This window comes from Marmota marmota, unplaced genomic scaffold (assembly GCF_001458135.2).
Source record: "Marmota marmota marmota unplaced genomic scaffold, marMar, whole genome shotgun sequence".
Taxonomy (NCBI): domain Eukaryota; kingdom Metazoa; phylum Chordata; class Mammalia; order Rodentia; family Sciuridae; genus Marmota; species Marmota marmota.
Genome location: NW_026000108.1, coordinates 31,755,623 through 31,782,852, shown reverse-complemented (window position 1 = coordinate 31,782,852; position 27,230 = coordinate 31,755,623). Strand labels below are relative to the sequence as shown.

At 45.0% G+C, this 27,230-nt stretch overlaps 1 protein-coding gene across 22 annotated transcripts in view; it reads left to right on the top strand.

The window, feature by feature from the left end:
- The window catches only part of Apbb2 (amyloid beta precursor protein binding family B member 2), a 406,998-nt gene that overhangs the window by 311,767 nt on the left and 68,001 nt on the right, over nucleotides 1-27,230 (top strand). For all 22 annotated transcript variants that reach the window (XM_048784374.1, XM_048784375.1, XM_048784392.1 and 19 more), the window contains 2 exons: nucleotides 127-212; nucleotides 313-373. In XM_048784374.1, coding sequence (XP_048640331.1) covers nucleotides 127-212; nucleotides 313-373 — 147 coding nt within the window. The remainder of the gene's footprint in view (nucleotides 1-126; nucleotides 213-312; nucleotides 374-27,230) is intronic.

Genomic DNA, 27,230 nt, shown 5'->3' with positions numbered 1-27,230 from the left:
CTCTGCCTAAGCTCACACCACTCTCTGCCTCTGCGGGACCTTCGCTCCCCTTTAATGCTGGAGGCAATGTAACAACCCCCCCACACACACCCAGTCGTACATTAACAAGGATCTTTTTTCCTCTAGGATTTGCACGCGGCCACAGTTAACCCAGACCCCAGTTTAAAAGAGTTCGAAGGAGCAACGCTACGTTATGCATCTTTGAAACTCAGGTAGGAAGGACGAGGATGGGGTCCGCGATCAAAACGTGCAACCTTTGCAGCGAGTGTGCGCGATGGAATTCTAAGACCAGTTTTCTGGTTTTCTTTCTAGAAATGTCCCTCATGCTGATGATGACGATTCTTGTAGTATCAACAGTGACCCAGAAGCCAAGGTTTGTAAGAAAAATATATTCTTGCATCAAAATAAGAACTCTGGATAATGGCCTTCTTTTTACAAACCATCAGTCCAGAGCCACTTAATAAGTAATTATTCCTTGATCATCTCTATTTTTTTAATCATCTGGATTAATCACTCTAAGAAAATCCATAGGCCAAGTTAGGTTTGGGGTATGTCTAAATATTAAGACTGCCTGAATGTTACTACATCACTTCTCTGAAGAATATAATAAGCTAAGATAACGACTGTTCAGATGAGGGCTCCAGAAGCTTTTAAAGACACTTCCAGTGCTGCCCTGTAGAGGGAGAGGGTGAACAGGCAGGATGTGAGACCCTCCTTTGCCAGGGTAACCCGCACCTCTGCAGGTAGAACGCCTTTGCCTTTCCCTGTCGTGAACACTGGCTGGAGATACTGCTTTATGATGAAAAGTGAGGGCAACCTGGTCTCCATTTTGCTTTGGAATTTCTGGTGGGGTCCCAGTGAGACTCTTATGGGTTTGTGGCCAATGCAATTTCACCGGGCCTCATGCTGAGAGGACCCCTTGCACAGTTTCTAATGTTGCATGGTTGCTGTCTTGAAATAATAATTTGCTTTGAATTTTTATTTTATAACTGAAGCTCTGTGCGATAGTGCAGCATGCATACAGGGTTAGCACCTAGGCTGTGCACACTCTGGCCTCCCTGACTTGCTCAGCTGCCTGCCCTCCTTGGCACCACAGCCTCCTGATCTCTGGCTCCACTCAGGGACTCCTACACCTTCCTCCTTCAGAATGGGTTTGGACATGAGCATGGAGTGGATTGGAGGCAGTGTCCCATACTCTTGGCATCTCAGGATGGAGCATGTAGTGTATCCAGCAGGCAGCTCTGGAGTGAGCCTCTTGCTTGCCCCCTCCCCATCCACGTACCTAGTGTGTCCGGGCGTGATGTTGTAGGGCGCCTGTCTGTCATGGATTAGGGTGATGGGCCCATGGGAAAAGGAGATTCCTGACTGGTTTCCTCACTGCTGGACAGCAGATGGTGCATCTGTGTAACAGCTGGTGATGGATCCCCAAAGCTGATGGCCTGTGCGTGTGCACCAAGACACAGGCAGGGCCTTGGGCGCCTGTTGGGGGTTGGCACACCCTCTGCACATGCCCCTGTGACTGAGGGCAGCACTAAATGCAATGCAGAAATACAATAGCAAGAGAAGAGAGGGTGCAGGAGAAGGGAAAGAGCTTTATGTTGAGCACTTTCTATATCATTTCTTTTTCTGTGTTTTGAACAGGGGAGCCTCTGCATTTTCATGTTTCATTTTCATTTCCACACTGTACAGCGGGTGCTCAGTGCTACCCGCTGTGGAATGTTCCCGTGTGTTCTTTGTCATCACTTTCTCCTCCGTCCCCTGGGCCATGGAAAGGGAAGGATCCCTCCAGACTTTTTTCTATTTGTTCTAAATCTCAAAGTAGATCTATGTCTGTTAATACAATTGCAAATGGGTTTCCTTAGTAGTAGTTAAAAGGAGTATACCTTGCAGGTTCAAAATCTTGACTTTTTTGCCAGAAATTGTCATCTTGTCACCTGGTTCTATAAGGATCTCAGGGCTCCCAGTGGAATCTGCTGCTCTCAGTTCACTCAGCTTCCTGCTAAGCACATCACCATAGGATGAGCTGCTCTGAAGCAAGTAACATTCCAAACAAGTCCTTGGGCTGCTGCTAACAGGCTGGCTTTTAAAGATAAATTTTAAGACAAGGAAGGGATGCAATAAGACAGAAAAGTGGGCTGTGAATAATTTGCTTTGCTATCAGGTGTTTTACAAGGGCTATCAGCAGAGGCTGGAGGGAGAGGGGGAGGGGAGGGGCAGGAAGCACAGATAATGGGGCAGTGCTGTCTCTGAAGCCCTGAAATTGATAGGAGTGGGCGGGAGGGTAATTCACAGACTGGAGACCGAACTGGTGACAGGAATAGGAAGGCTGGTTAAATTATACTTAAGTGGGTGGGTTGGGTCTCTTTTTCTTCCTCTAGTTGTATTACTTACTGAATTCTTTATCTGCCCGCCTCCTGCTATCAGTGTGTCTGTCCATAAACTTGTTCATGTTAATAAGGAGGCTCAGCTTTGTCATAAGTTACTGAAGCTGTGCTTAATTTTAAACCACAAAAGAAAAAAGTGTATTATTGTATTACTTACTTGGATTCGTAAAATATCTGAGAAGACTTATAAGAACAAATAGTTTTTTAAAAAACTATAGAAAATATAAAGGAATAAATAGTGCATCATGAGGGTTGGAACAATATTGATCAGAAAGGAAAATAAACAGAGAGAAAAAAGAAAAAATAATACCAAGCTTTTCAGGTCACAGGATTTGCACATTTACTAAAATTGATCAGCTGCTGGTGGTTTGGGGTTGGGGTGGGGGGCGGTCCTGGTGATCACAGATAGTCCTAGCTTACTATTGTTCAGCTTTATGATGGTGCAAAAGCAACGTATATTCAGTAGAAAATACACTTGGAATTTTGAACTTTGGTCTTTCCCAAGACTGGGGGCAGGGTCAACAAGCCATAGCTCCCAGTCAGCCGTGAGATCACCAGGGCACAAACCGGTACTCTGCAGTGCCTCATGCTGCTGAGCTACAGTGTGGGGTAGGTTAGGTGTATTCAGTGCCATTTCAACTTCACAGTATTTTCAATTTACAAGGGACTCATAAGGACATAACCCCCACTGTACGTCAAGGAACATCTGTATTTGCACCGAGGTGAAATTCACTCTTAGGGTGAATGGCATGTACGCCTAAAAGGGAAAATCAGAATCTTGTAAGGACTTTTGCAAACCTCCACGTGCTTCTGACTACCACCCTACCACCCTGTGTTCTGAAGGTCCCCTTGTCATAGGAAGTCTCCACCAGCACTGAGGACTGAAGGCCTGTCAGGAGGGAGAAGGAGTTTCTGCTTTGTATGAATCGCGCTGTGTATTAGGCAGAACCTTCCAATTCCTTACAGAATGTGAAGGTTTTTCTTGTGCTTCATTATAAAATAATTGAAAAAATGAGTATTTATTGAGTACTAACTCTTTGCTAGGTGTGTTCCTAAAGCCTTTCATTCTGTTGACTTGTGCTCCCTTAAATTACAGAAGGCTATGTAGCATTATCTCCATATTGCAGATGGGGAAACTGAGGCCTGGGAAAGTAAATAGATAGTATCATCGAGCCAAGATTTGAATCCAAGCTACTTGGCTCCAGAGCCTGTGATCACTAGACTAACTTAAGAAATAAAAAAATATTTTTTTTCCCCACACAAAACTTTATTTAAGGGCCATCATGTGGTCAGTGTTCTCAAGAACACTGCACAGAAATTAGAATTTTGCCAGCTTTATAGCATTTCGTACTGGAAGCAAACACCCAGGCACAACTCATCTGAAGTAAATCAGTAGAGGACTGTGACAGCGTGGACCAGCACTCTGTTCTGGCTTGAGACCAGGATGGACTGTGTGTGGAATGAATGCCCCCCAGATATGTAGAAAATATCCTTTCTTTAAAAATGGTATTTAAGGGCTGGGGATGCGGCTCAAGTGGTAACGCGCTCGCCTGGCATGCGTGGGGCGCTGGGTTCGATCCTCAGCACCGCATAAAAACAAAATAAAGATGTTGTGTCCTCCGGAAATTAAAAAATAAATATTAAAAAATTTTCTCTCTCTCTCTCTCTCTCTTTAAAACATGGTATTTAATTCTCTATAGAAAGGAATTCTAAATATAGTCTGAGAAATGATTACTAAAAAGGTTTTTATAGAAAATTTCCTCCTTATTTCCTAGACAGAATTTACATGCTAGCTGGAATAGGCCTATAACCTCTACCACTCTGGAGCCTGAGGCATGGGGATCACAAGTTCAAGGCCAGCTTAGGCAACTTATCAAGACCCTTTCTGAAAGTTAAAAAAAAAAAAGAGGGACTGGGAATGTAGCTCAGTAGTGGAGCACTTTCCTAGCATGTGGAGGCTCTGGGTTCAATCCAGTACCACAAAAGAAAAAGAAAAAACTTACATGCCAAAAAATACTAATAACTTTTAGACTATCAGAATGTGGATACTTCTAGGGCTGGGGTTGTGGCTCAGAGGTAAAGCGCTTGCCTACCATGTGTGAGGCCCTGGGTTCGATCCTCAGCACCACATAAAAATAAACAAAGATATTAAAAAAAGAAAAGAATGTGGATACTTCTAAACCCTACCCTTTGTGGCATCTTGATCATGAGTTGTTTATGAAAACTCTAAATGCCAATGGCAACATATAATAACCATAAAGGTGTGTGTACATTCCCCAAGAGCAGAGTATTTTATAACTCTGGAACTGTTTCTTGAGTCTGCCTAACTTTTGGATACAGTAATCATGTTCTGTAGCTGATGGCCATATGAGCAGGGGTTTGTGTGTCATTCTAAGCTCTTCATTTATTTACCTTTTTACTTTGAGATAATTATGGATTCATAAAAGAGTTGCAAAGAGTGCGTTTCCATATGTCCTCCCCCTTGTTCTCCCTATTATTAACACCTTCATAATCATGGTATAATTAAACTATAGATTTTTTTTCCCACTAATACCCTTTTTCTGTTTCAGACACAGGTGAGGACTCTACACTGCATGTAGTGAGCTCTTTAAAAATTACTTCACGTTTGTTTCCAGAATTCTCAGAGTTGTCTTTCTTAGTTTGATCATTTAGTTAAGAGGACCATAATCCATCTAGGCCTCAGAAGGCCTGGGAGCAGTTGCCAGTAATACAGAGCAGAGCCACAACTTCATAAAAAAAATAGTTCTTTTTTTTTTCTTTTAAATTATTGCTTTAGTAGAGGTTGCTAAAACTGATATTACCAGGTCAAAGGCTATCAGTTCTGTCACTTATTGCAAAATTGCTTTACAGAAAGCCTGTGGTCACATATAATCTCATCAGTAATGTCCTAGAATTCACCTCTTGGTCCACAAGCCAGTTCACACTACACTTTGTCATTTTTATTATTTTTTTTAAAGTTCATTTTAGTTTTATTGCATGTGAGCTACTAACTCCTAGTATGAGTTTCCTCCTCCTCTTCTACTTTTTTTTTTTTCCCCCAGTACTGGGACTGAACCCAGAGCTTCACACAAGCTAGACACACACTCTCCAACTGAACTGCATACCCAGCCCTAAAACTTCCTCTTCTTAAAATTATCATTGAAGCTAGGTGTAGTGGAACACGCCTGTAATCCCAGCAGCTCAGGAGGCTGAGGCAGGAGGATCATGCGTTCACAGCCAGCCTCAGCAACTTAGCAAGGCCCTAAGCAACTCAGCAATACCCTGTCTCTAAAATATTTTTAAAAAGGGATGGGGATGTGGCTGAGTGGGTAAGTGCTCCTGGGTTCAATCCCCAGTACCCGCCCCCTTACAAAAAAATTATCAAATCATTGAACAGGATATTTCTTAGGAAATTGTGTTTCTGTCTATTCTTGGCTGTTTCCTTTTCTATATATTTTTTTAAAATATTTATTTTTAGTTGTAGTTGAGCATAATACATTTATTTTATTTATTTATTTTTACATGGTACTGAGGATCGAACCCAGGGCCTCACATGTGCTAGACGAGCGCTCTACTGCTGAGCCACAACCCCAGCCCTCTACTATATGTTTTTTAACTAAGATTTTTATCTTGGAAAATTTTTAAATTTCTATAAAAGTTGCAAAGATAGTACCAGTTCCCATGTCCTCTTCACCCACTTTCCCCTGATTTTTTTTTTATTGTAAATCGGTCATTTATAATTGTAAAAATGTATAGGGTACCAAGTGACCCCCTATCTTACAGAACCAAAACACACTGGTGAAAAGTAAGAAATTAACATTGATACATAACTATTAATGGAAGACTCTATTCTCATTTTTCCAGTTTTTGTTCTGCTGTTCCTTTTCTGTTCCAGGACCTAATCCAGGAGATCACATTGCGTTTAGTCCCTTTGAATCTTTAAATTTAAAACCATCTGCTACTGTAACCTCAAAACTTTTTTTCTAGTCATTTTTTTTTGTCTGTTTTGTATCATTTTTCCAAGGGCAATGTTTTAAATATTTCCGTATATTCATACCTCTTTTAGATCATGCCACTCAGACTGCATTTGTCAAGAAGACAGCTCCTTACCATATTCAGCTGGCCAGGTAGCTGGCACTTTAAAATTTCCATTATTTTACAATCTGTTCTCTGTACTGGTCCCTCTGAAAGAGTTTAGAATCTGAATTTAGTCCTTTTTTGCATGGCACAGCGTACATTGCTAGGAAAGTCTCTGCTTTCATAGGCTTCAGATCACTGTGGCTGCCTGAGTATTTGGGGTTGAGATAGCAGAATTGTGGGAAGTGGCATCGGTAAGAAAACTGGAATATACATTGCAGTTCAAGTGCATGATTAACACTAACATAAAATCAAATTGCAGAAAAGTTAATGCATTGAAAAACATGCACCAGTTAGTTCTTCCTATCCTTTGTGTAACTCTGCTCAGACTTCTGTAAAGGAGATGTTCTGCCACCTGGCGGACCATATTGAAAATTACATCTTTAGAGGCACTGGCTACATTTCCTTTGGAATCTTAGAATTGAGTGTAGCTAGATGTGACAGTACAGATGAAAACAGTGGGCCCCAGGGTTGCACAGTCTTGTTAGTGGTAGAGGTGGCATTGCAGGTGGGTCTCCTGAGCCTCTGCCCACCCATTCTACTGTCTTTGTCTCAGAGTATTTTGAGACATTTTTATGATATTTTTGAGGAATTTTTTTAGAATATTATTCTTTAAAATATGTATTCAAGGAAATGGGTAAGGAGGATTATACTGTTCCAAGTACTAAAGGTTCTGGGTTTCAGCTTCCTCATTTGTAAAATGAACATGTCATCGTGTTAAAAGTCACTTTGGTTCTGAAATGTTCTAAGATTTCAAATGACATGTAGCAGTCTTGATCTATGGCATCTGGAGATGAAATAGTTTGTCTGATCTATATTCAGGTCTGGAGAAGGAAAGAAAGATCGCCTGGGGCTAGGGCTGCAGAGGAGGGGCTGGCTCCTCCTTTCTGAACCCACTCCAAGGACACCCTGTGCTCGGTCAGGCACTTACATGTGATTTTCCTGCAGACACAAAGCATCATAGCTACTTTTCCATGTATATGAAAATAAACTTGTGCTTTGAGCAGGTTAAATAATTTGTTTAATTCCACAGTGGAATAAATGGTAACAGGTGGAACTGGCACCCAGACTTGGACTTACCTATATATGATTCCCAAACCCAAGTTGTGCCCACCTGTTCTGAGTGGCTGCTTCCCTAGGCTTCAGATCACTGTGGCTGCCTGGGTGTTTGGGGTTGAGATAGCAGAATTGTGGGAGCTGGCATCGGTAAGAAAACTGGAATGTCATTGCTTGGGGATAGATTCCTTCTCATCTTTGTCTTTACTCCGCTGGTTCAAACCTTTCCAGCATTTTCCAAACTTTACAGTACTTGGCAAATTTTTATTAAAATTGTTCTGGGGTGGGACAAAGGATTGCGTTTCTGCTGAGCTCTCAGGGAATGGTGATGCTGCAGGCCTTCAGAAAACACCGGAGAGTGAACTGCACAGATGGAGAACTGACCAAAACAAGGCAGATTTTGCAGGGCAATTGGCATAGTCTTTCTCCTCAGTACCTTCCAGTTCTTTTATGGCCATTTGCAGCCAGTGCTCAACTGCACAGGGATTTTTGTTTCAAATCCAGACAGTGGATTTTATGAAAGGTTTGCTTGTCTCCTTACTCTTGTTACAAACTGCTCCAGATGCAGAGAATAGGGAAGGAGATGATACCAATCAATCCGTTAGGAGGTTTGACAGAGGAATTTACTGAAATGAATGAATGAACATGAGATTCTGCTGTTCGTCTGTGAGCTTATTTATCTGAGCTCTCCTTTGGTTCTTATTAGCATAGATTTTCATGAAGTAATTATATTTGCAGGCTACTGACTAGATTAGCACTAATAGATAAACAGGAAGTGGTAGGGAGTGCCTTTTCTCATTCAGATTTATTTCTGGTCTATGTTGTAAATTCATTATCATTACTTAGCATTTATGCATAGTGGCTCATACGTCTTATAATTGATTTGATTCCTGTGGTTTGGATTTTTTTTCTTGCAGAAATTCTGATCAGTGAGAGAAATTTGGATTTGATTTGCATTGTTGGTTCATTGGGTCAAAAACACGTAGTGACTGCTTCATGCATGGTGTAATGGTTAAGAGCGTGGGCTCTGGACCCAATCACCTGAGTTCAGTAAGCCTTTGCTGCTTATTGGCTGGGCGGTCTTGAGTAAGTTACTTAGCCTCTCTGTGCCTCAGTTTCCTCACCTATAGAATGAAGATAATAATTGCATCTACGTCACATGGCTATAGTGAGCATTGAGTTGATGTATTATAAATGTAAGACATGTTCCAGGTGCTTGGAACAGTCCCTAGCATAATAAGCATTATTTATGCATTGTTATTGTTTCTACTATGAAGAGGAATAGATGATATGGCCCCTGTTTCCAAGGAACAGACAACAAACAGGCAGATATTGGCACTGTGCTAAGAGCTGAGCTGTTGTGTCATTTGCCGAGACTATGCTGGGGATCTACCCAGGCAGGTGGAAGGGGTGGCTCATGTGCATGTGCTTTTAACATGAGGTGGGGTGGTGTCCACTTGGGGTTCAGGTTCTTGGCTTCCTGAACACAGAGTGGAGTAAGGCAGAGCTTAGATGTATTGAAAATGAAAGTGAAAGTAACGCTCCATAAAATAGAGCACAGCACTCAATGGCAGAGTGGCTCAGCCCCCTGCCGCTGGCGAGTCTTCTGAGCTGAACTGTGCCCGGGTCCCCTCTGCAGGGACCTGACTGAAGATCTTGCCCCATTTATTCCCATTGGTTACTTTATTTTTGCCTAATTAGAATACAGAACTTGTGGTGGGAGTTGCTACCCTGGTGGGTGTTGTCATAGTAACAGGACCTATTATAAATAAGGACATGACTTCAGCTGGCCTTTTTTTTAGACCCTGCCTCTGCCATCCTATCCTCTGCCACCTTGATCTCTACCATCTTGACTTCCTGAAACTCCAGCCTCAGTTTCCCCAAAGTAGATGATGCCTAACCTAATGAGTATACTTGAATTATGAGAGGATTTCGTGATTCTCCATCCACTGCCCCCATTCTTTTAAATAAATTTAAGTTCAGCTCTTTGAAAATGATTTTATATATACATTTGTGTTTATTTTCAGGAAACACTCTTGGTACAAATCTCTTCTTTTCCCCCTCTTTTGTGTTGCTGGGCATCAAACCAGGGCCTTGTGCATACTAGCCCAGGAACAGATCTGTTAGGATAAGGTGCATCTATATTTGTCCAGTACTGTGGATTACCTTGTTTCTATTATCAGTTTGTATGTATCATTGTAAAACACTGCAGAACTCTTTTATTTTGCTCATGATTTTCTGAGTCTGGGAATTTGGGGAGGATTCAGTGATGCAGTTCCTCTCTGATCCACACGGGGGCACCTGGGCCTGGAGGATATACTTCCGAGATGGCTGCTCACTGGGGTGCTAAGTGGCCTAGTGCTCCTCTTCACATGGTACCCCATCCTCCAGGGCCTCTACTGTGACTTGGGCTTCTGGCATTGGTGATCTCTGGGTAGCAAGAAACAGGAAGCTGAGACCATCAAGTGAGAAAAGGCTGTGCTTGGAAAATGGTGCCACATCATTCCTGCCATATTCTGTTGGTAAAAAATAGTCACAGCCCGGATCCAAGAGGAAGAGAAATGGACTTTACAGAGAAGTGGACTGGCAGGGTCTTAGTACAGGAACATGTAGGATGGGGAGTTTCATTGTAGCCATCCTGTGAGGCACTTTCTGTGACAAAAGTCATTCCTACGTGTTAGTTGGTCATTCAGAGTAGATGCCCTATGAGTTGGACAGAACTTCCTGTGTTCATACATGAATCCAGATCAGTGTAACTCCACATCAAGTACAACCACGAGACTGGGGCGTTATACTCCGTGTGTGTATATGTCAAAATACATTCCACTGTCATATATAACTATAAAGATCAAATTAAAATAATTTAAAAAAATAGTAGGTGCCCTTAGTGAAGGACAACGAATATCAACACGGTTCCTTCAAGAACCAGAGCCAGTAACAAACATACCAAGTCCTGACAGGATGAGATTCATCCTCTCTTACATGGTTTTGTGTTGGCATTCACAAAGGGAAAATTAGAGTCCTTTCTTTCAATCTTGGAGAGATGTGGAGGAACAGAGGGAGGCACACGGGTCTGCCCTTGCATGCATTCCAAGGGAGGGCAGCCGCACTCCAAGCCAGGCTTCCCCACCCAGCCCAGCATCGCTTCCCACCGAGCAGTGCTGACCCTCATTTTGCCTCTTAGCCCAGAGGACAGCTTTTGGGTTTCTAAAACTATTTTCCTCCCTTTATTTGCCAACATGGCCAAGCATAATGCTGTGTTTCTAGCAGAACCCCTGCTTCCTTTCCTCTATTAACTTCTGGTCACTACGCTTGCCTGAATGAGCGGTCGAGGAATTGGCAGCCGGGTGTGAGCTCCGAGTTCTGAGGGCACTGTTGGAACAAGATGCATTATTATCCTACTGTTGGCAGCTGTGTCTGGTGGTGGGCAGATGCCTGGAAAGGCTAATTAAGGAAAGGCAGACCGCCCTTCCCCCTGAAGGAACTCGGCAGGAAGCAGGTAAGGTGATGGGCAGCAGTGGCCACCGTGGGCATCCTGACAGTGCCAGGGCAGCGTGTGCGTAAACCTGGCCCCACGGGATCCTGGCAGAGAATTCTGGGCCATGAATAGTCTCAAACTGGGCAGCCTCAGGCAGCCGTATGTTCATCCAGCAGGTCTGGGTCCTCTAGTAGGGCCAGCTGTTCAAGCCCTGGGGTCCTACAGCTGGCTTTCCAAGGCTTCCTGAGAAAGAGCCAACACAGTACATCTCAGGTCTTGTACTCTTGGGCCTGTTGCCTAGGAATTTTAACACCAGGTAATTATGAAAATATTTCTTTCTTATTTACAGTGATAGAGAAACTGATAGAGAAATGATGATTCCTCTTACAGGACCATTAGAATCATCCCATCGCCAGGCCATTTCTGCCTAAGCCGTTTCTTTCTACCGTGACACTCCCTCAGTCCTGTTTATGTTCTCATCAAAGTGTGAAGCCCTATGGACCACAAATATCAGGGTCTGAGTTCTTCCTCTGCCTCTGCCTTTGGCTCTTAAGAGGAAATCTCATTTGTAGCCAGGCTTCTATGTTTTCAGTCTCTAAATTGACACCAAGAGTGAGAGCCCTCAACAGTTGCCTGCAGCAGGTTCATCCGGTCACACAGCAGACATTTCTTTGACAGCTGTTACATGCACGGTGGTAAGAGAGGGATCCGACAGGGGTGGGGGGACAAGATAACACAGCAGAGAAATTGGAATGTCACTTCAGAATAACAGTTATGGTGTTACTGTAATTAAAGAAGGAAGAGAGAACTTGCAAGTCTACATGGAATTTTGGTTGCTTCCTGTTCAAGGTGACTTTTGAGATCAGTTCACTGAGCAGTAATACACAATTTCAGTTGGCTTTGAGAGACCCTCAGACAAAAGACCGCCTCATGAAAACTGTGTTCGCTATTTAACCCGTACGTTCCTAACCCCGATCTTTACTCAGACGTTGCTTAGTTCACCTCTGTTGTTAGCATGGATCAGAAGTGTGTCCTTCCAGATTCCACTACAGTCCCTCTTTTTTTTTTTTTTTTTTTTTTTAGCGGAGTGGTTGCTCAGGTGCCTGCCTGGGGCCACATCATCAGTGGTCAGTTTGTCCTATTTGTAGGAAAGCTGGGAAGTCGGCTCATGTAAATGGCACAGGGAACCTGGAGTCAAGCCATAAGTCCCTGGGCCCTTCTCCTGAGAGCTGTGGCTTTTTCAGAGGTGAGAATTCAGACGAGAGCTGTTGGTAGAAAGGGCTTAGTTCTTTCCTCTCTCCTCTGATGTGAAAGGCTCGTGCTGCTTAGTAAACAAAGCAGAATGCTGTATCCAGCTCATCTGCCCTGCTCCACATAGTCTTAGGCCCTGCTGCCGTGTTTTGGTAGACATCTAGAAGCATTGGAATGGAGGAATGGCCAGTGGGCCCCATAGAGGGCAGGTGGAGGAGGACACTAATCTGTCTCCACCTTCAACCCTTTGCTGGGCACTGCATGTACAGTGGGTCATCTGTGTGATTCCCAGAATGCCCTCCATTGTACCGGTGAGGACACTGGGATGGACTCAGAGAACGCAGGTGACTTTCCTACACTTAAAAATCTGTTGCATGGGCAAGCTAGAATTTGACCCCAGGCAGCAGACTCTAAAACCCAAATTCTTTCTAGTTATAAAATGCTGGTAGCTTATGTTCACTGAACACGTGGTATGAATGGGCACGAACCCATCGGGGGGCTCAGGGCCATCATCCAGGAGCTCGGTGTTCCTCCTCTTAGTTTTGTCTCCCACTTCTGTCAGTGATAGTGGCTGGCTCTCACAGTGCCACCAGCCAGCCTCACACTCTTCTCTTCTCTCATGAGGCCTCAGGGAGCCGAGGCCCTCAATGTTAGGTGGCTGCTTCTGCTTCCACACAGGTCAATGGCAGAGCTGAGATTTGAACCCAGGTCTGGTGGCTGAGCCCTGACTTCAGTCCCTGTGCACGGGGCAGGCTTTCTGTGGCCCTTAATGCATGTATTTGGTTTGGTACTCTGGTTCCAGGCACCAATTGAGCCCAGGTCTACCTGAGGACATAAAGACCAAGAATAAAGATAAAATGTTTCCTCGTGTGTATGTTTTGTGTTTGTTCTCTTGGTGGTGTACCCAAACAGCCAACCTTTAGCAAGTGAGAAAAAATAGCCAGAGTCCATGCCGGGTAGTATCCAAGTGGAAAGAATGCACAAGAGGAGCTGGGATACCTGGGCTCTAGAACCAGTTCTGTCAGAGATGAGCTGTGTGACCAAAGAAGTCACTTAACCTTTCTGGACTTCATCTTTCCCATCCATTAAATGGGACGATGCTAAGGTCTCATCTGGGAACCTCTGTGTTATTGTGAGGCCCAAATGATATGTGTCGAGAGATACCTCGAGAGCTCCACCACCCTATCGAAACATGAAATGTGGTTCTTGTCTTGCGAGAATCTTCTTTAAAATATTCTGATGTGGTGGTTCCTGGGAGTCCTGTCATTCATGGGGAGTTAGCTGTTTTGGCTGCTGTATTGATGAAGTCCCAGGAGGTGGTGTGGGGTTAGCAGTCCCAGGTCTGTGCCATCTCTATCAACTTCCACATGGAGACGGCGATGGCCTCAAGAATTCCCTATGTGTTAATGGGATTCAGTGTTTGCTGACTCATGGTCACAGCAAGCCTTGAAACTTGACTAGAAACCAGTTTTGGGACTGGTTGCGTTTATGGAAAGTGAAAAATCATACTCAGTAAAAACAAGTACCTCTCCCCTTTTCCCGCTGTTACAGCACATTCATGTCAAACCGTCGTCACTTCAGACTGTTAAGTGTTTCAGCTGGAGTGGAAAAGAGGCGCCCAAGTTCAATAGCACAAGCCTTCCTTTCCTCATACCCCTGGGTAACGCCCAGCCTGCTTTTCACTCCCAGAATCCCTGTTGAAATGTTCTGGACTTTAGTCACTAATTTACAAAAAAAAAAAAAAAGACTCACTCCAAGGTTCTATATAAATGTTAATTGAAATTACAGTTGCCCTGTTTTCCAGGAGAATGTAGGTTGTTCACATGCTCCTTGCTCTGCCACCTCTCCGCCCCCCACATTTGCTCTAATTTGCAGAGTGACAAGGACTGCCCAAAATGAGGGTTCGCAGCAGAATCTGGCCCACTGCCATTAACAGCGTTAAAACACTCTTTCTGTGGAGTCTGCTGATAAGTAACGTAGAACCTATAAGACATTTGCCCCCACAAAAAAACATTTTTTAAAAATTTAATACAAAGTTACCATCAAGGGAAAACTGACGTGGAAAGCAGACCTGTTCCCCAGGCACACGAACTCATCTTGGCGTGGCACTCCACGTGAAGCACTGTCACAAAGCCCTGGATGTTCCTGTGGACCTCTCTGCAAAAGATGAGTCCCCAGAGATGAGTGTGGCCGGCTCTCGGGACCCCAGTAGCCAGGTGCTAAGCCGTGTAAGGCTTGGCCAGTGTTTGGCCCGCACTGGGCCCATTGCCGTGCTAATAAGTGAAGAGATCTGAAGACAGAAATCACTCATTTGTGTCCTCTTTACGTACTTCAGTGTGTGCTTCTGTCCTTTCCTTCGAGATGGAAAGATCTTCTCAAAGGGATCTGAAAACAAGACTGGCAAAGCTCTAAGGTGTTGTCATGGAAGAAGTTTCCAGAGGTTACATTTCGCTTACGGAATCATAACCTAGATTCAGAACCGACCTATGACTCTCTGGTCCAGTGTCTGTTGAAACAGGAAGAAGGTTCACCGGGCAGCTAACCTGTCATCCTGTGTTTAAACCTTTGTCTCAGGACCAAGAGCCCATGACCCCATTTTTTACTGTCTCCTTTCCTGAGTGCTCAGCCACTGCTCTCTAGGTGCCACTTGCCACTCCAGAGCCTCCACCTCCTTCCGGAGAGCCTGTGTGGAGGGACATTGAGCTGGCATTTTCCCTATGTGCCTTCCAACCCTTGAAGATCCCCTTTCCATTCTTTTCTCAGATAGTCTTAGGCCCTGCTTCTCTTCAGGGAAGTTGACTGTGACTCTCTCCCACTTTCTCATAAAACCCAAAACTCATGTTGCTTCAATTATTTTTGGTGCTTTTTCTCTGGATGCTCTGAATCTTCTCGTTGGAAGAAAAATTAGTTGATACCAAGTGCTGTTATCTGCTTGACATTTGCCTGGGTGTGATATGGAAAAAACTACAGCGAGGGACCTTGACCCCCAAGCAGTTGTCAGAAGACCGTAGGGGGTGGTGAAAGGAGAACTGGGCTGCTAATCAGTGGGCCCTGCTGCTGACCCACGGCTGCAGCACATCCTCTGTGAGGCCTCAGGCAAGTCACCTCTCCTCCATGGCCTGCCCCCATAAATCAAGAGGCCGAGAAAAGCTTTGAGTTCAGCTCTGAAACTGCAGGTTCCAGGGATTAACTCCAAGAAGAGCAGACCACAAGGGGAAGAGCAATAGAGTCTGAAATAGGAGCCAAAGGGAAGGAGGTGCTTTGGGGAAGAGGCTTCTCACTGAACTTGGGTCAGCAGGCAAGGCCTCAGATCCCTAGACCCACCCCAGGCCCATGCAGTGGGCAGAGTCCCCGCTGTCCACAGGCAGCAGTGGTGAGCCACAGGACAGCCATGAGAGTCCTGCATGGTCTGCACCCGCTGCGTGGCAGCCTCCAGGTGTGGACTAGAATGCAACGTTCTGCCTCCCTCCTGACCCTTCCCGCTGCACTCCTCACCCTGAGGCCCCTGTCGAGTCTGGCTCCATTGTACCTCCTTACTGTCCCAAGGCTTTGTGACAGGATGCAGTCTGCACCCACTGCTCTTGGTATCTTGGGAACCCATCACCTTGGAATATGCTCTGGGTCCCTCCGCTCCTTGTTTTTTCTGTATTCACCACATTTGGCCATTCATTACTCACCCTTAGAAGAATTTCTTGTTTTAGAAGATATTATAGTTGGATATGCGGGGTCCCCCAAAACTCCTAGGTTCATGCAGGAATATTTCAGGGGTGGGATGATTCGTTTATAAAAGCTGTAACCATCTGCCCTGCAGCCCCTTCCCCGCTCTCTGCTCCTTGGCCTCCATGAACAGAGCAGACTTCTCTGCACGCCCTTCCACCATGATGTTCTGCCTCACCTCGGGCCCAGAGCAATGGAGTTGGCCCACCTCTCCTCCTCTAAGTTATCCTTGCCAGGTATTTTGGTCACAGTGACCAAAAGCTGGCTAACACAGAAGAGTTTCTGTAATGACTAGGCTTTTTCAAGGGACCCTCTCCTCTGTCTGCCTCTCTCTCCCAGTGTCCACGCATACGCGGACACACATACACACTGGGTAAAATGTGGTTATCCTCAGGCATAGCACCTACTGGGAATGAAAACCAACCATGAGTCCCCAACAGCCAAAGCAGTTCATTCAAATAGAACTATATCTTGGATTTTGAAAAACACAGCTTAGCCAGTACAGGGCGAGAGCAGCCAGTCTCCATGTGAAAAGCAGAGTGGGAAGCGACTATCCTGGGAACTTCAAGCAGGCTGCATCTGCTGGGCGCCTTCTTGTGAGAAGAAGCCATAAGAAGTTGCTTCGTCTGTCTGTCTGTCTGTCTGTCTTCAGGTCAAGCCTGAGATGTCAGTTCCTCGGACACCTTCTCATCTCTGGAATTAGGTCTCATGGTGAAAATGGGCTCCTTTTTAACATCTCACCTCTAGATACAGATATCCCTACCCTGATTACGGAATATAAAGCTAATTCTGTAGAACAATTTCTTAAAATTCCTTTTGTTGAGGGGGCATCGGTGTGTGGCCCGGGCACTCATGTGCATCTGCCTTGTCTTTGGGGTGCACTGGCTGGGGACCATGGTGGTGAGCATTGGTGTGGTAGTAACCAAGGGAGCCCTTTCAAGACAGTCTGCCACCCACACGTGACCACCACGTTCACTCAGGGAAGATCCTTGCTCCTGTTAGCGGCAGTTCTGGGTAATGCACTTGGGACTTGGGTTTACTCATCTGTGAAATGAGGTAGTTGGATTCTGGGGTCCCCAGAGCCCTGTGTTCAGGCCTCTATGCTGTGGTTAAATGCTTTTCCTGGTAAGAAGGAAAAAAAAAAAAAAACTAATTCTGAAGAGTCAGCTCTGAGAACTCCGACATCGGAAACGCTCTTTAGGGCTGCTAACAGCCGTGCCTTTAATTGAGGTCTTTGTGGGTCTTCACACATTATGAACTTATTGGATTCGTTTCAGACACTTGGTAAAAAGTTGCGGATTTTTCATTTCTTGGTGAGTAGTGCAATAAAAATCTTTCTTCTAAACCAACAATAAAAATTAAAATGAGTCCTGGTGCTCATGATAATTATAGCTAACTTTACCAGTGGTGGGGGTGGCGGAAGGCCTGGCTTTGAATGCAGGAGCTCATTTAGCCCTTCTAAAGGGTCAAGTTGGATCCCTCAGGGCCGGGCATGCTGCAGGCCAAATCCCTGCCTCCCTGCAATTCACATTCCAGTATGAGAAGACAGATCAGCAGCAACACACACAAGTGCAATATTAAAAATATATAAAACAAGTACAATACGGTCCCCCATGCTTGCTGTGGAGAAGAGCCCTAGGGGTGCTAGGAGAGGCTGCAGCTTTCAATACTCAGTGAAGTCCTCCCAAGAAGGGGACATTGAGTAGGAGACAGGGAAGCTTGTGTATACCTGGGGGTGCGGGATCAGCCTTGGGGCCCATGTGTCCAGAGCAGGATGAGTGACCTTTGTGGACAGGAATAGGGCAAATGTTTGAGTGGTACTTTGCAGTTGGAAACATCCTGAAAGATCTTTTTGTTCTCTCCCTTTTCCCTACTCAACTGCCCCTTTCTTCCCCCTTTGTCAGATGAAAATAAGGCCTTGGTAAATAGGAGCACATCCTACAGTTTGCCAGTTAGTAGCAGCACCTGGACAAGAACCCAGGGGTCTTGGTTCCTGGTCTTGCCTACTCCCTACTATACAAAGGTCCAGAATGCTTAAGAGTAATTAAGTCCTGTGCCCTCCCCGCACAGCCCCCTATCCTTGCCCTGCAGAGAAGGACAGATGCTGTTGCTTTGGTCATTCTGGGAAGTTATGTTCTGTAAAGTTGCTGCCGACACTGAATTAGTGACTTTGGAAGCCTTCTCCTAGAGGAAGTCCAGGGTCAGGTTCCTGCAATCCTCTGGTCACAGCACTTTTGTGAACTGACCAGTATATAACCTTGTTTTACGTGTTTCGCCTTGTTTATTACATGTGATTGATTGATGAACATTGGATGCTGGCTCTCGGCACCGTAACTCGTGCCTGAGTGACTTCTCTAACATGTTTTTCTTCATAAGGCATGACATAGCCTCTTATTCTAAAGAGTGCTTTTTATGCGATTCCTGGAGACCGTTTTAAATGGTAAAATTGTCACCAACAGGCACAAAAATGTGAAAACCATGGCATTAAGTGGACTGTGAAGGAGACCCTTGTTTACAGGATGAAGCCTCAACCGAGAGAGCAGAGCTCCACCTTCGCTAGGAAAATGTACATTGGGCCACTCACATTTTTTGCCTCTCTTCGTCCCCATGAGTGACCTCAGAAGTTCCACACACTGTGATTTGGGGGTTATAAATAGGTTTTAGCAAATAAGTGAACTTGTAGGCATGAAATGTGCACATAAGAATGTCGACTATATTTGCTCTTGAGCTGTTCAGAGAAAGGAACATTCTGCATTCAAGACCCAAGTAGCCTCACTGATAGTGGAGTCATCTGCTAGGACACATTCTGGAGGATCCAGTGAGTTCTCTTCACCTCAAATACTGCCCAGCAAGCTTGCTTATGCAAACTGTTTTTAAAAATGATGAATCTTGTTTCTATTGTACTTTTCCATATTGCAAATAGTCACTGTTTGAGGTTGAACTGGAGACCTTCCCTGCCTGCCCGCCTTGTCCCAGGTCTGACAGTTCCTTGCTTCCTCGGGCAGCAAGGTGCAGCCTGTCTTCTGATTGCAGGTTCTCTCTGCTCCTTCTCTGGATCAGCATCTCCCCTGGATTAACGTGGCCTTTTGCTTTTTCCTAACAAAATAGAACGTTCCACTTTGTGTGCCAAGTTCAGATACACGTGTGATTTTTCTCTACGCTGACTCTGCAAATAATGCTTCTCAGCTTTGCAGCAGCAGAAACCTGATCTGTAGTGTAAATCAGCCCTGTGGACCTGAGAACTTGCCTCTCAATCTTTTCCAAAACTCCTGCAGAGAAAAACTAAAATTCTACTCACACTTTCAGGGAGTCGGAATGGTTTCCTAGGAGCATGACATCTGCTGCTTATCATCAGGAATAGAAGCAGGATTCTGCCAGCCTCACTTCTTGGCCTCCACTTCCACAGGCTCTTGCTCAAGCTCTGAGATGGTGGGATGTGAATCTGATGTTTACTGCCACAAACTTGGCTTTGGTTGGTGTTCAAGTGTCTCCAGCAGCAGATTGGCAAAAGTTCCCTTTCATGAAACATGTTCACTGTCCCACCAGAAGAATTTCCGGGCTCATTTTTAGAACATGGTGGAGATGCTTCATGGTAACTTAGAGCTATCCTTCTGGGCCTTGGGCTGCAGTCGGTTGGGTCTGTCTGGGAGGAGCTGGGACTGGGACTTTGGTCAGGGGACTTGACAAATGCCCTAAATCAGGTTGCCAGGTGTGGGGCTCAAGAAGTTTCTCCAGGGACAGTGGTATAGCTCAGTGATAGATCTTGTGCTTGGCAGGCATAAGGCCTTGGGTGCAGTCTCCCAGCCACTGTGAAATCTTCCTTTCATACACCCCATCCTACTCTGTCAAGAGAGCCATGATTTCATGTTATATTAGAAATAGTCTTCTGCAGAAACTTGAATTGTTGAACAGTTTAACAAAACATTGAGTTCTATACTTGGCTCCTATCACTTAGGTACATGCAGGAATAGTCCAAATCATACTCCCCAAAGGTTCCATGGGTCTGCCCAGTGTCTAGAGGACCTCATCTAATGAATGGGTCCCTGTTTTGAAGCTTAAAGTCAGTGTTGGGACCGAGGGGCAAAGGAGGTGACATCATGACAATTATCTAGATCTTGCTAGTACCTAGGAAAGAAATTAGCACGAAGTCTGCTTGGGCACTCAGCTCCAGGACAGGACTCTGGGTACACCCGGGTGCCCACAGTAGAGATCAGGAATCAGCTGGCTTCCCAGTTGTTAGGCCTACAAGTAGAGCAGGAGCTCAGGATACTTGAATGTGGGCTCCTGGCCTCAGGCTACTTTGAGAGCCCCTAAAGCTATTGTAGTTGGAGCTCCTGATAAGCCAGGTAAGGACTGGATTGAGTACTAGACAGGGATATGCCTGCTGGAAGAACTGGCCCTCTGGTCTACAACACAGGCATTTGGTTAAACACAATACCCAGCACCATTACTGACCAAATGAATATTTTGACATAATTTTTCTATGACTCGGCATGCCTTAGATTGGGATTTGTTAATAATATAGAGCTAATCAAAATAAAAGGTAGAGCAGTGCCTGCTTACTATGTACCATTGTAAGCCCTGGATATGTACAATACCATTTATTGCTCCCAGCATTCTTCAGAACATAAATACTACTCATGTCTCCAGATTTAAAAAGTATGGCACAGAGAAGCCCAGTAACCAGCCCTCTGTCACTCAGGGAGCTAGGATTCAGTACTGGGGTACTCTGGCTTCAGTGTTGAGGCTGTATACATCATTGCCATTGTCAACATGAAAACGGGTACTTCCCAAGGACTGTACCAAGTCTCTACTGTACCCAGCCTCTTGAATCCTCATCCACACCTGCAAGGGTGGGTTCCTTCATTCCAGTGATGCACAAGAGGAAACAGGATGATTCGCTGTCTGAGGACACAACCCTGGAGGTCCAGGATTTCCCCGCCCCAGATCTGGTCCATCCTTGCCATGATGCTTCCATCTGTCTCAAGTGCTGATAACTTCATTTCACAAATATTTACTGAGAGCATGCCACGTGTTCTGGGCCCTCTTTTGGGCGGTAGCCCTTTAGAGTTCTACAGAAGGGGCCTAGTCTTGAGGAACCTCTTTGGGTTGAGGGTTACATTTCTAGAGCAACTAAAGGAAAACAAAGAAGATCATAATCAAACATGGGGCTGGGCTGCCTCTGTTCTTCAGGCTGCCCTTTTCTGTGAATTCCACATAGTCATCCACCATTATTGCTATGTAATCTTTGGCAATTCAGCTAAGCTCTCTGATTCTTAGCTTCTTATCTATAAAATAAGAAATATGGCATCTCCTCTATAGGGTTGTTTTGAGATCATGTCCTGCCTGTAGCACTTAGGAAATGGTTTGTAAACGGCAGTGCCTACTGCCAGATTCTGAGTTCTGTGTATAAAATCCTCAGCCTAAAAAAACCCTCAACCAGTATGAAGTTGACCATCATACATGATCACCAGATTACATATGCCTAACACAGCAAGCCTGCTGTTCAAATATGCATGTTTAAATACGTGCATACACATAATTTGTTCCATGACATTCTGGAAACAGTAGGCTACATCTGTTAGTTAAATCCACCTCTGCTCAAATTTTCCATTGATTAAAATAGGCCTCATAATGCCAGCCTGGTTCCTGAGCAGGAAATGACTAATACAATTAACTATGTCTATACTAAATCACAACCCAAAGGCCTGTCTCTAGCATGAGCAAAGAATCTCTGGGGTCCTGGATATTAAGGTGCTGGTTCAGGCTCCTCTGCCTGTATCTTTATCCATCAGCATGCAGGGGGGCTGGTGATGAAACCTGTAGGACGTTTCCTCCAGAGATCCTCCCATCAGCCAGCTCAGGTGTCAGGTCAGACTGATATGGTGTTCTTCTGTGTAAATCAGTAAATTGACATTCTGGTTTTTATTTTTAAATTTGTATAATTTGCTCATGAGATGATAATGCTTCCACCGATTCTGCAGATTAACAAGAGTCACCATGGACCAGACATTGTAAAATGGTTTATAGGCACAGATGACCCAGGCCAGGAACCAGCCTCCAATAATGTCCCCACCAGTAGTGAGTGAGCAGGCAAGAAAGAAGGTGGATATTGTGGGTAACATTTCAACTGCCAATCAACCCTCAGTGCCTGACACATTGAAATGCTCCCTGGGTGTTGGGTATTATTATCACTGTCCTCTTTGTGGAAGGGCCTGTCAGTTATTAGCATCGTGTGAACTTTTCCAATAGGACTGTCTTACTTTGAAAAAAATGGAAGAGGAAATTTCAAGTAAAGGCACTAGTGGACCCAGGTCCTCTAAGGACCGTGCATCTTGTTTTCTGCCCAAATGCTAACTGTGTTGCAGACAGTCAGGAGGCAGCAGGAATGGCTGACACAGTCAGGGGACCAGTGCAGGAAATCTGTTCTGGGTTCTCCCCGGCCATCAAGGTCATTGCCGTGCTGAAAAATTCATCAGACTGATTCTCACATCTTCTGGGTAGAGAACTAGGTCAGACTCCCTTCCCCAGACACCCATCCCTGCAGAATCCTCTGCATCCTGGAGTTGGAAAGCATATCAGTATTTCAAAGAAAAGCAATAACAAAGCCTGCCTTTATTTAAAAGTAATGACAGTGACCTACATTCCTGCATATAATGACCACAAACACCAATTTCTTAAAGGCCAGGCAGTGGCCACCAAGGATGTTTTGAACTCTCAAATGCCTGACACTTTTGAGGTTACTCTAAAAGTTGTTTAAACTCACGGCGTTTGCTTACTACTCTTATTTCTCAGCAAACCTAGATGGTCAGAGGACTCTGGCCTGTCTCTAATGCTTGCAATCCTGATGGGAAAGGAGAGGGCAGAGAGCCGTTCTTCACTCTTAGGGAAACATCACAGAACATAGGAGAGTGAATGGAATGAATGTACCCAAGACAGGCATCATTCTAGCCCTAAATGAAATAAATCATGTGTGGGCCAGATGGTTATTTAAAAGGTCCTTCTGTGTAGTCACATTCAGCATGAATTCTTGGTTTTGCCACCTGACACAAACCTTCAGATATAGGAGGCCTCCATAAAGCAACTCTGTGTAACCACAACAGTAACTGGGATCACCATGCTCTTAGGATGGAGTGAGGCAGGCCTGGATCCCAGGCCCATGTTCTGTGGAAGTCCAGGGATCCTCCCCAGAGCTCTGCCAGTTCCTGGGACAAAACACCTCCCCATGTTACAGGGCTGGGGTCTCCCAGAAAACTGAAACAGCATGAAGACACCACACACACACACACATCCCTGATTCTTGTGATCAAGTCAGAAAGATTTCAGAAATGCTACTCTGAGTAACAGAAGTGAATTTATTGAAGGGATAGGAAAAGGGAAAGGGAACGCTCTCAAGAGAGAGAGTGGATCCTCTCAGAGGAGAGGGACTGTGCCTCTCCTGCACTCCAGCTTTATTGGGGATCCCAGAGAAGTTTCCAGAGAGTCCTGCCAAGGTCCACCTTTTGACTTTTGACTGACAGTAGGACGACACCAGACTTTCAAGTCCCCACTGCCATGACAGTTCTAGGTCCCTTTGCCCATGCCAACCAGTTCTAATTGGATTCTTAACCATAAATTCTTAAGGATAATCTCCTCAAGCGTTGGGTTCTGTTCTGTGAAAAGACGCACGAACTTCTCCCCCTTCCGGGTAACTTGGGTTCCTCTTATTGACATTATTTCAGGCCTGCGTTTCTCCTGCAGATAACAGGTGTAGTTTGCTGAGGAATGTGACATAAACCTGTCCATTTAAGCCAGGCAGGGCTGCAGGTAAGTGGCTTGGAAAAGAAATCATGTGGGGGTCAGCAGAGTGGACCCATTTTATAAAATTAGTCCCTTAACCTCATGTTCCCACCACTCACATCTGTCTGTCCCCTGTCCTCTGGAGAGGGATGGGGGATGGTCCCCTTCCCCTTGAACTCCCCTGGTGTCCCCCATTTCCTTGGAACAAGCTTTTACTGCAGCATCAAGGGAGCTTTATATCCAAAGCTGTTACTTGTAGTGAATCTGGGTGTTGGGCTTGCCTCGTCTCTCCCTGTCAGGCTCACCTGCAGCTCAAGCTGTGGTTCCCCCAGAGGTCGTGTGACTCTCTACCTCCCTGTGCCCATTTCTTCTGTTGACCCCGAAATTCCTGGTGATTTCTTACACGGAGCCATTTAACCATTTTCCCCATCCATGTGCCAGAAAGAACCCCATGCCAGCTGGTGAACTTTTTCTGCTCCCAGTACACGTGCTTCGGCTGACATCTTGATCAGTGAGCACTCTGCATTGAACCTCTTTGGAATCCCTTTAAAGTCCTTCCTAGTCTTGTAGCCTTTGGAAAACTGGTGAAAGTTTTGGACCCCGTTTCCATAACAGGTACACACACCCAATTCTGGATATATTTTCAGGGATTTAGAACTTCCTGAAACCCATCCGTGAAACTCCCGTGATTTAAAAAACCCCTGAATGCAGTTGATGAGATGGAGCCTGCCCTTCAGAGGACAGCGCACCCCACCTTTTCACCAGGCCCAGGATCTCCCCTTACCCTTCCCATTGAAGGTGTGTCCTTAGTGAAACAGGATCGGTGCAACTGGCCCTCGGCAGTCTTCTCCAACCCTGACACAATTCTCTGAGAAAATAACCATACTTTGATACAACATTGATTTCAATGCTTTGAGAAAATAACAGCCTCCTTTTCTCAGCCCCTCTCCTTGGGCCAGGCCCTGGGCACACTGCTTAACAGAAGTCATCCCATTCCATCACGCCAGTCCCCATGGAGGTCCATACTGTCACCCTCATTTTAACAGATGAGGAAACTGAGGCTTGCCAGAACCAAGTAACTTGTTTGATAAGTTATAATAAGTGGCTGACCTGAAATTTGATCCCAAGGTCAGTGGCTTAGAAACCTGAGCCCTAACACACAGTGCTCACTCTTCCTCCCCGCCTCCCCCCATATGGTCATACCTCATATATCTTGGTCCACGGTGGTGGAGCTGTGGAACCTTTGGTGTGGCAGTCAAATGAATATGTCCTTGCAGATTTTTGAAATATAGCTCAGAACAGAGTGTTTGGTTTGTTCGGTTCACTGATGAGTCTCTTTTGCTAGGTATAGTCAGTACCCTAAATGCTTGTGAATGAATGGATCCGTTCATTTTACATGACTGAGCTCAATATCATCTCCTTCAGAAACCTGCATAACCCCCTCTCTGAACCCAACTTCTTCCATGAGCTCCCAACATAAGCTTGTGCCACTGTGTCCTCTTATTCCATGGGGGCAGATTTCCACTATGTGGGTACCCTTTCACAAGTTTCTCAAGAGTTGGGGACTTCGTCTTGCTCCTCTCTGCAGGTCTCTGAGAAATAATAGGTACTTAATAATGTCCACTGACTTCAATACACAGTTGTTACTGTGCCACTCCATAATTAGGCTTAAATGGTAATTCCTATAAACGAGTGTAACTAGGATTGCATTTATAGTGTTAGACCACATTTTAGCTTTTCTGGGTGAACTTTTTTTTTTTTAAGTATCTATAATTTGCTCCCAATTCAGGTGCCATTTACCTCTGTGTCAATCTCCCTCTACAGTTACAGAGCACTGACTGTGCTCTGGGCACCAAATGTGCCACGTTAATAGACATTAGCCACCATCTTCTTTGGTTCTGGGCATGAATGCAGCTCCCCTGGCTAGAGGCAAGGCCCGTGCCCTATCTTCTCTAGCTCCATGAGTGAGGTCCCCAGTTTTGTGCCATCATTACTGTCATCTTGCTTATCTCTGTCAAAGTTTGAGGGAAAGAAAAGGCCAGAGACCTGGAAGTTCAGCCAGGTTAAGGAGAAATGGAAGATTGTACAGAAAACTAAGGTTGCAGCGATAGTCTTCTTGAGCCAATGAGAAGAGAAGAAAGTGAACGTTGCTTGAATTCCTGCAGTTCGCCAGCTACTTCATCATCTTCATTTCCTTGGAATCTTCTGGCATCTCTAAGTAAACCTAGAGTCCTGGTAGCTGAACTTCCCCTGATTGAAATAGAGGAATTCAAACCCAGGACTGTGTGGCTGTAGAAACCAAGGCTTTGCACTGTGTTCTACTCCATTTCATGTGTATTAGGGAGAGACTCTCTGGGCATTTCTCTCAACACAGGACTTGCAGAGATAGAAGTTGCAAATTGGATGAATGTTCCAGATAAAATATGACAACTTGATTGCAGTGGGGAGAAGAGAGAACAAGGGGAAAGAAGGAAGCTCAGGCCAACAGCGGTGCCCCTGCAAATTCAACCATGACACTGATCCCTTAAACATGAATAATAACTAGTATCTTTTTGGTTAAGAGCTATTGAGGAATGAACAAACAAAGTGCATATGAAGATTTTTTTGTTATCAAAAATCTAAAAAAAAGTATTTTGGAAGACAGGTGATTTGATTTGATTAAGTATTTTCCGCTCTTTCCATACCCTAAAATGGGTGTTTGTTCCTACAGATGATTACCCAAAGTGTCACTTATCTCCTCAGTTGAAAGGAAGGTGTTGGTGGTTATAAACCTTCCTGTCCACTCGGGGGCAGCACCGAACAGTGCCAGCAGCCCTCAGCCACTCTGCTCTTAGGGAGGAAGCCATGGTGGCTTCCCTGGAGGAGCTCAGTATTCCATGTGCACCAGTTTTCTTCTCTTTGGCCACATGGAATAGTGGTAGCACTTTTCAGTTGAGAAACTAAATTCAAACAACTGCAGGATTGTTCAAAGGAAGTGATTTTAAATAAATTCATTATAACAATGGTTTAGTTGGGGCTTTGGTTTCCTTCTTATCAGCCTGACAGAACTTCATTCTGGAACTTTCTGTGGTGGGTTGGATAATTCATGTTTCTTAACCAAGAAAGACACTCTTTGGTTTTACTGAGGTTGTTCAGGTTGAAATCCATGTGTTCTTCCACCCAAGGGGCAAAGAGCAGCCAGTATTCTTTTACCTTCTTTATTGTTAATTCTTTTGAGTATCTACAGGTTGGAGGATTGTGTGAGAGGCAGCTACATGGAAAAATGTGTTCCTGGCGTCTGGCTCTGAGGATTTGTGAGCACCCCACAGTAATACTGGTGTCTTAGAGACCCCTGGCAGGATCACTAAGATGTCTGCTAAGAGCATCTTCAGTCAATCTTGAACCCCATTTCTTGAGTGAATCACTGTGCCCCTGTCCACGCCTCATGT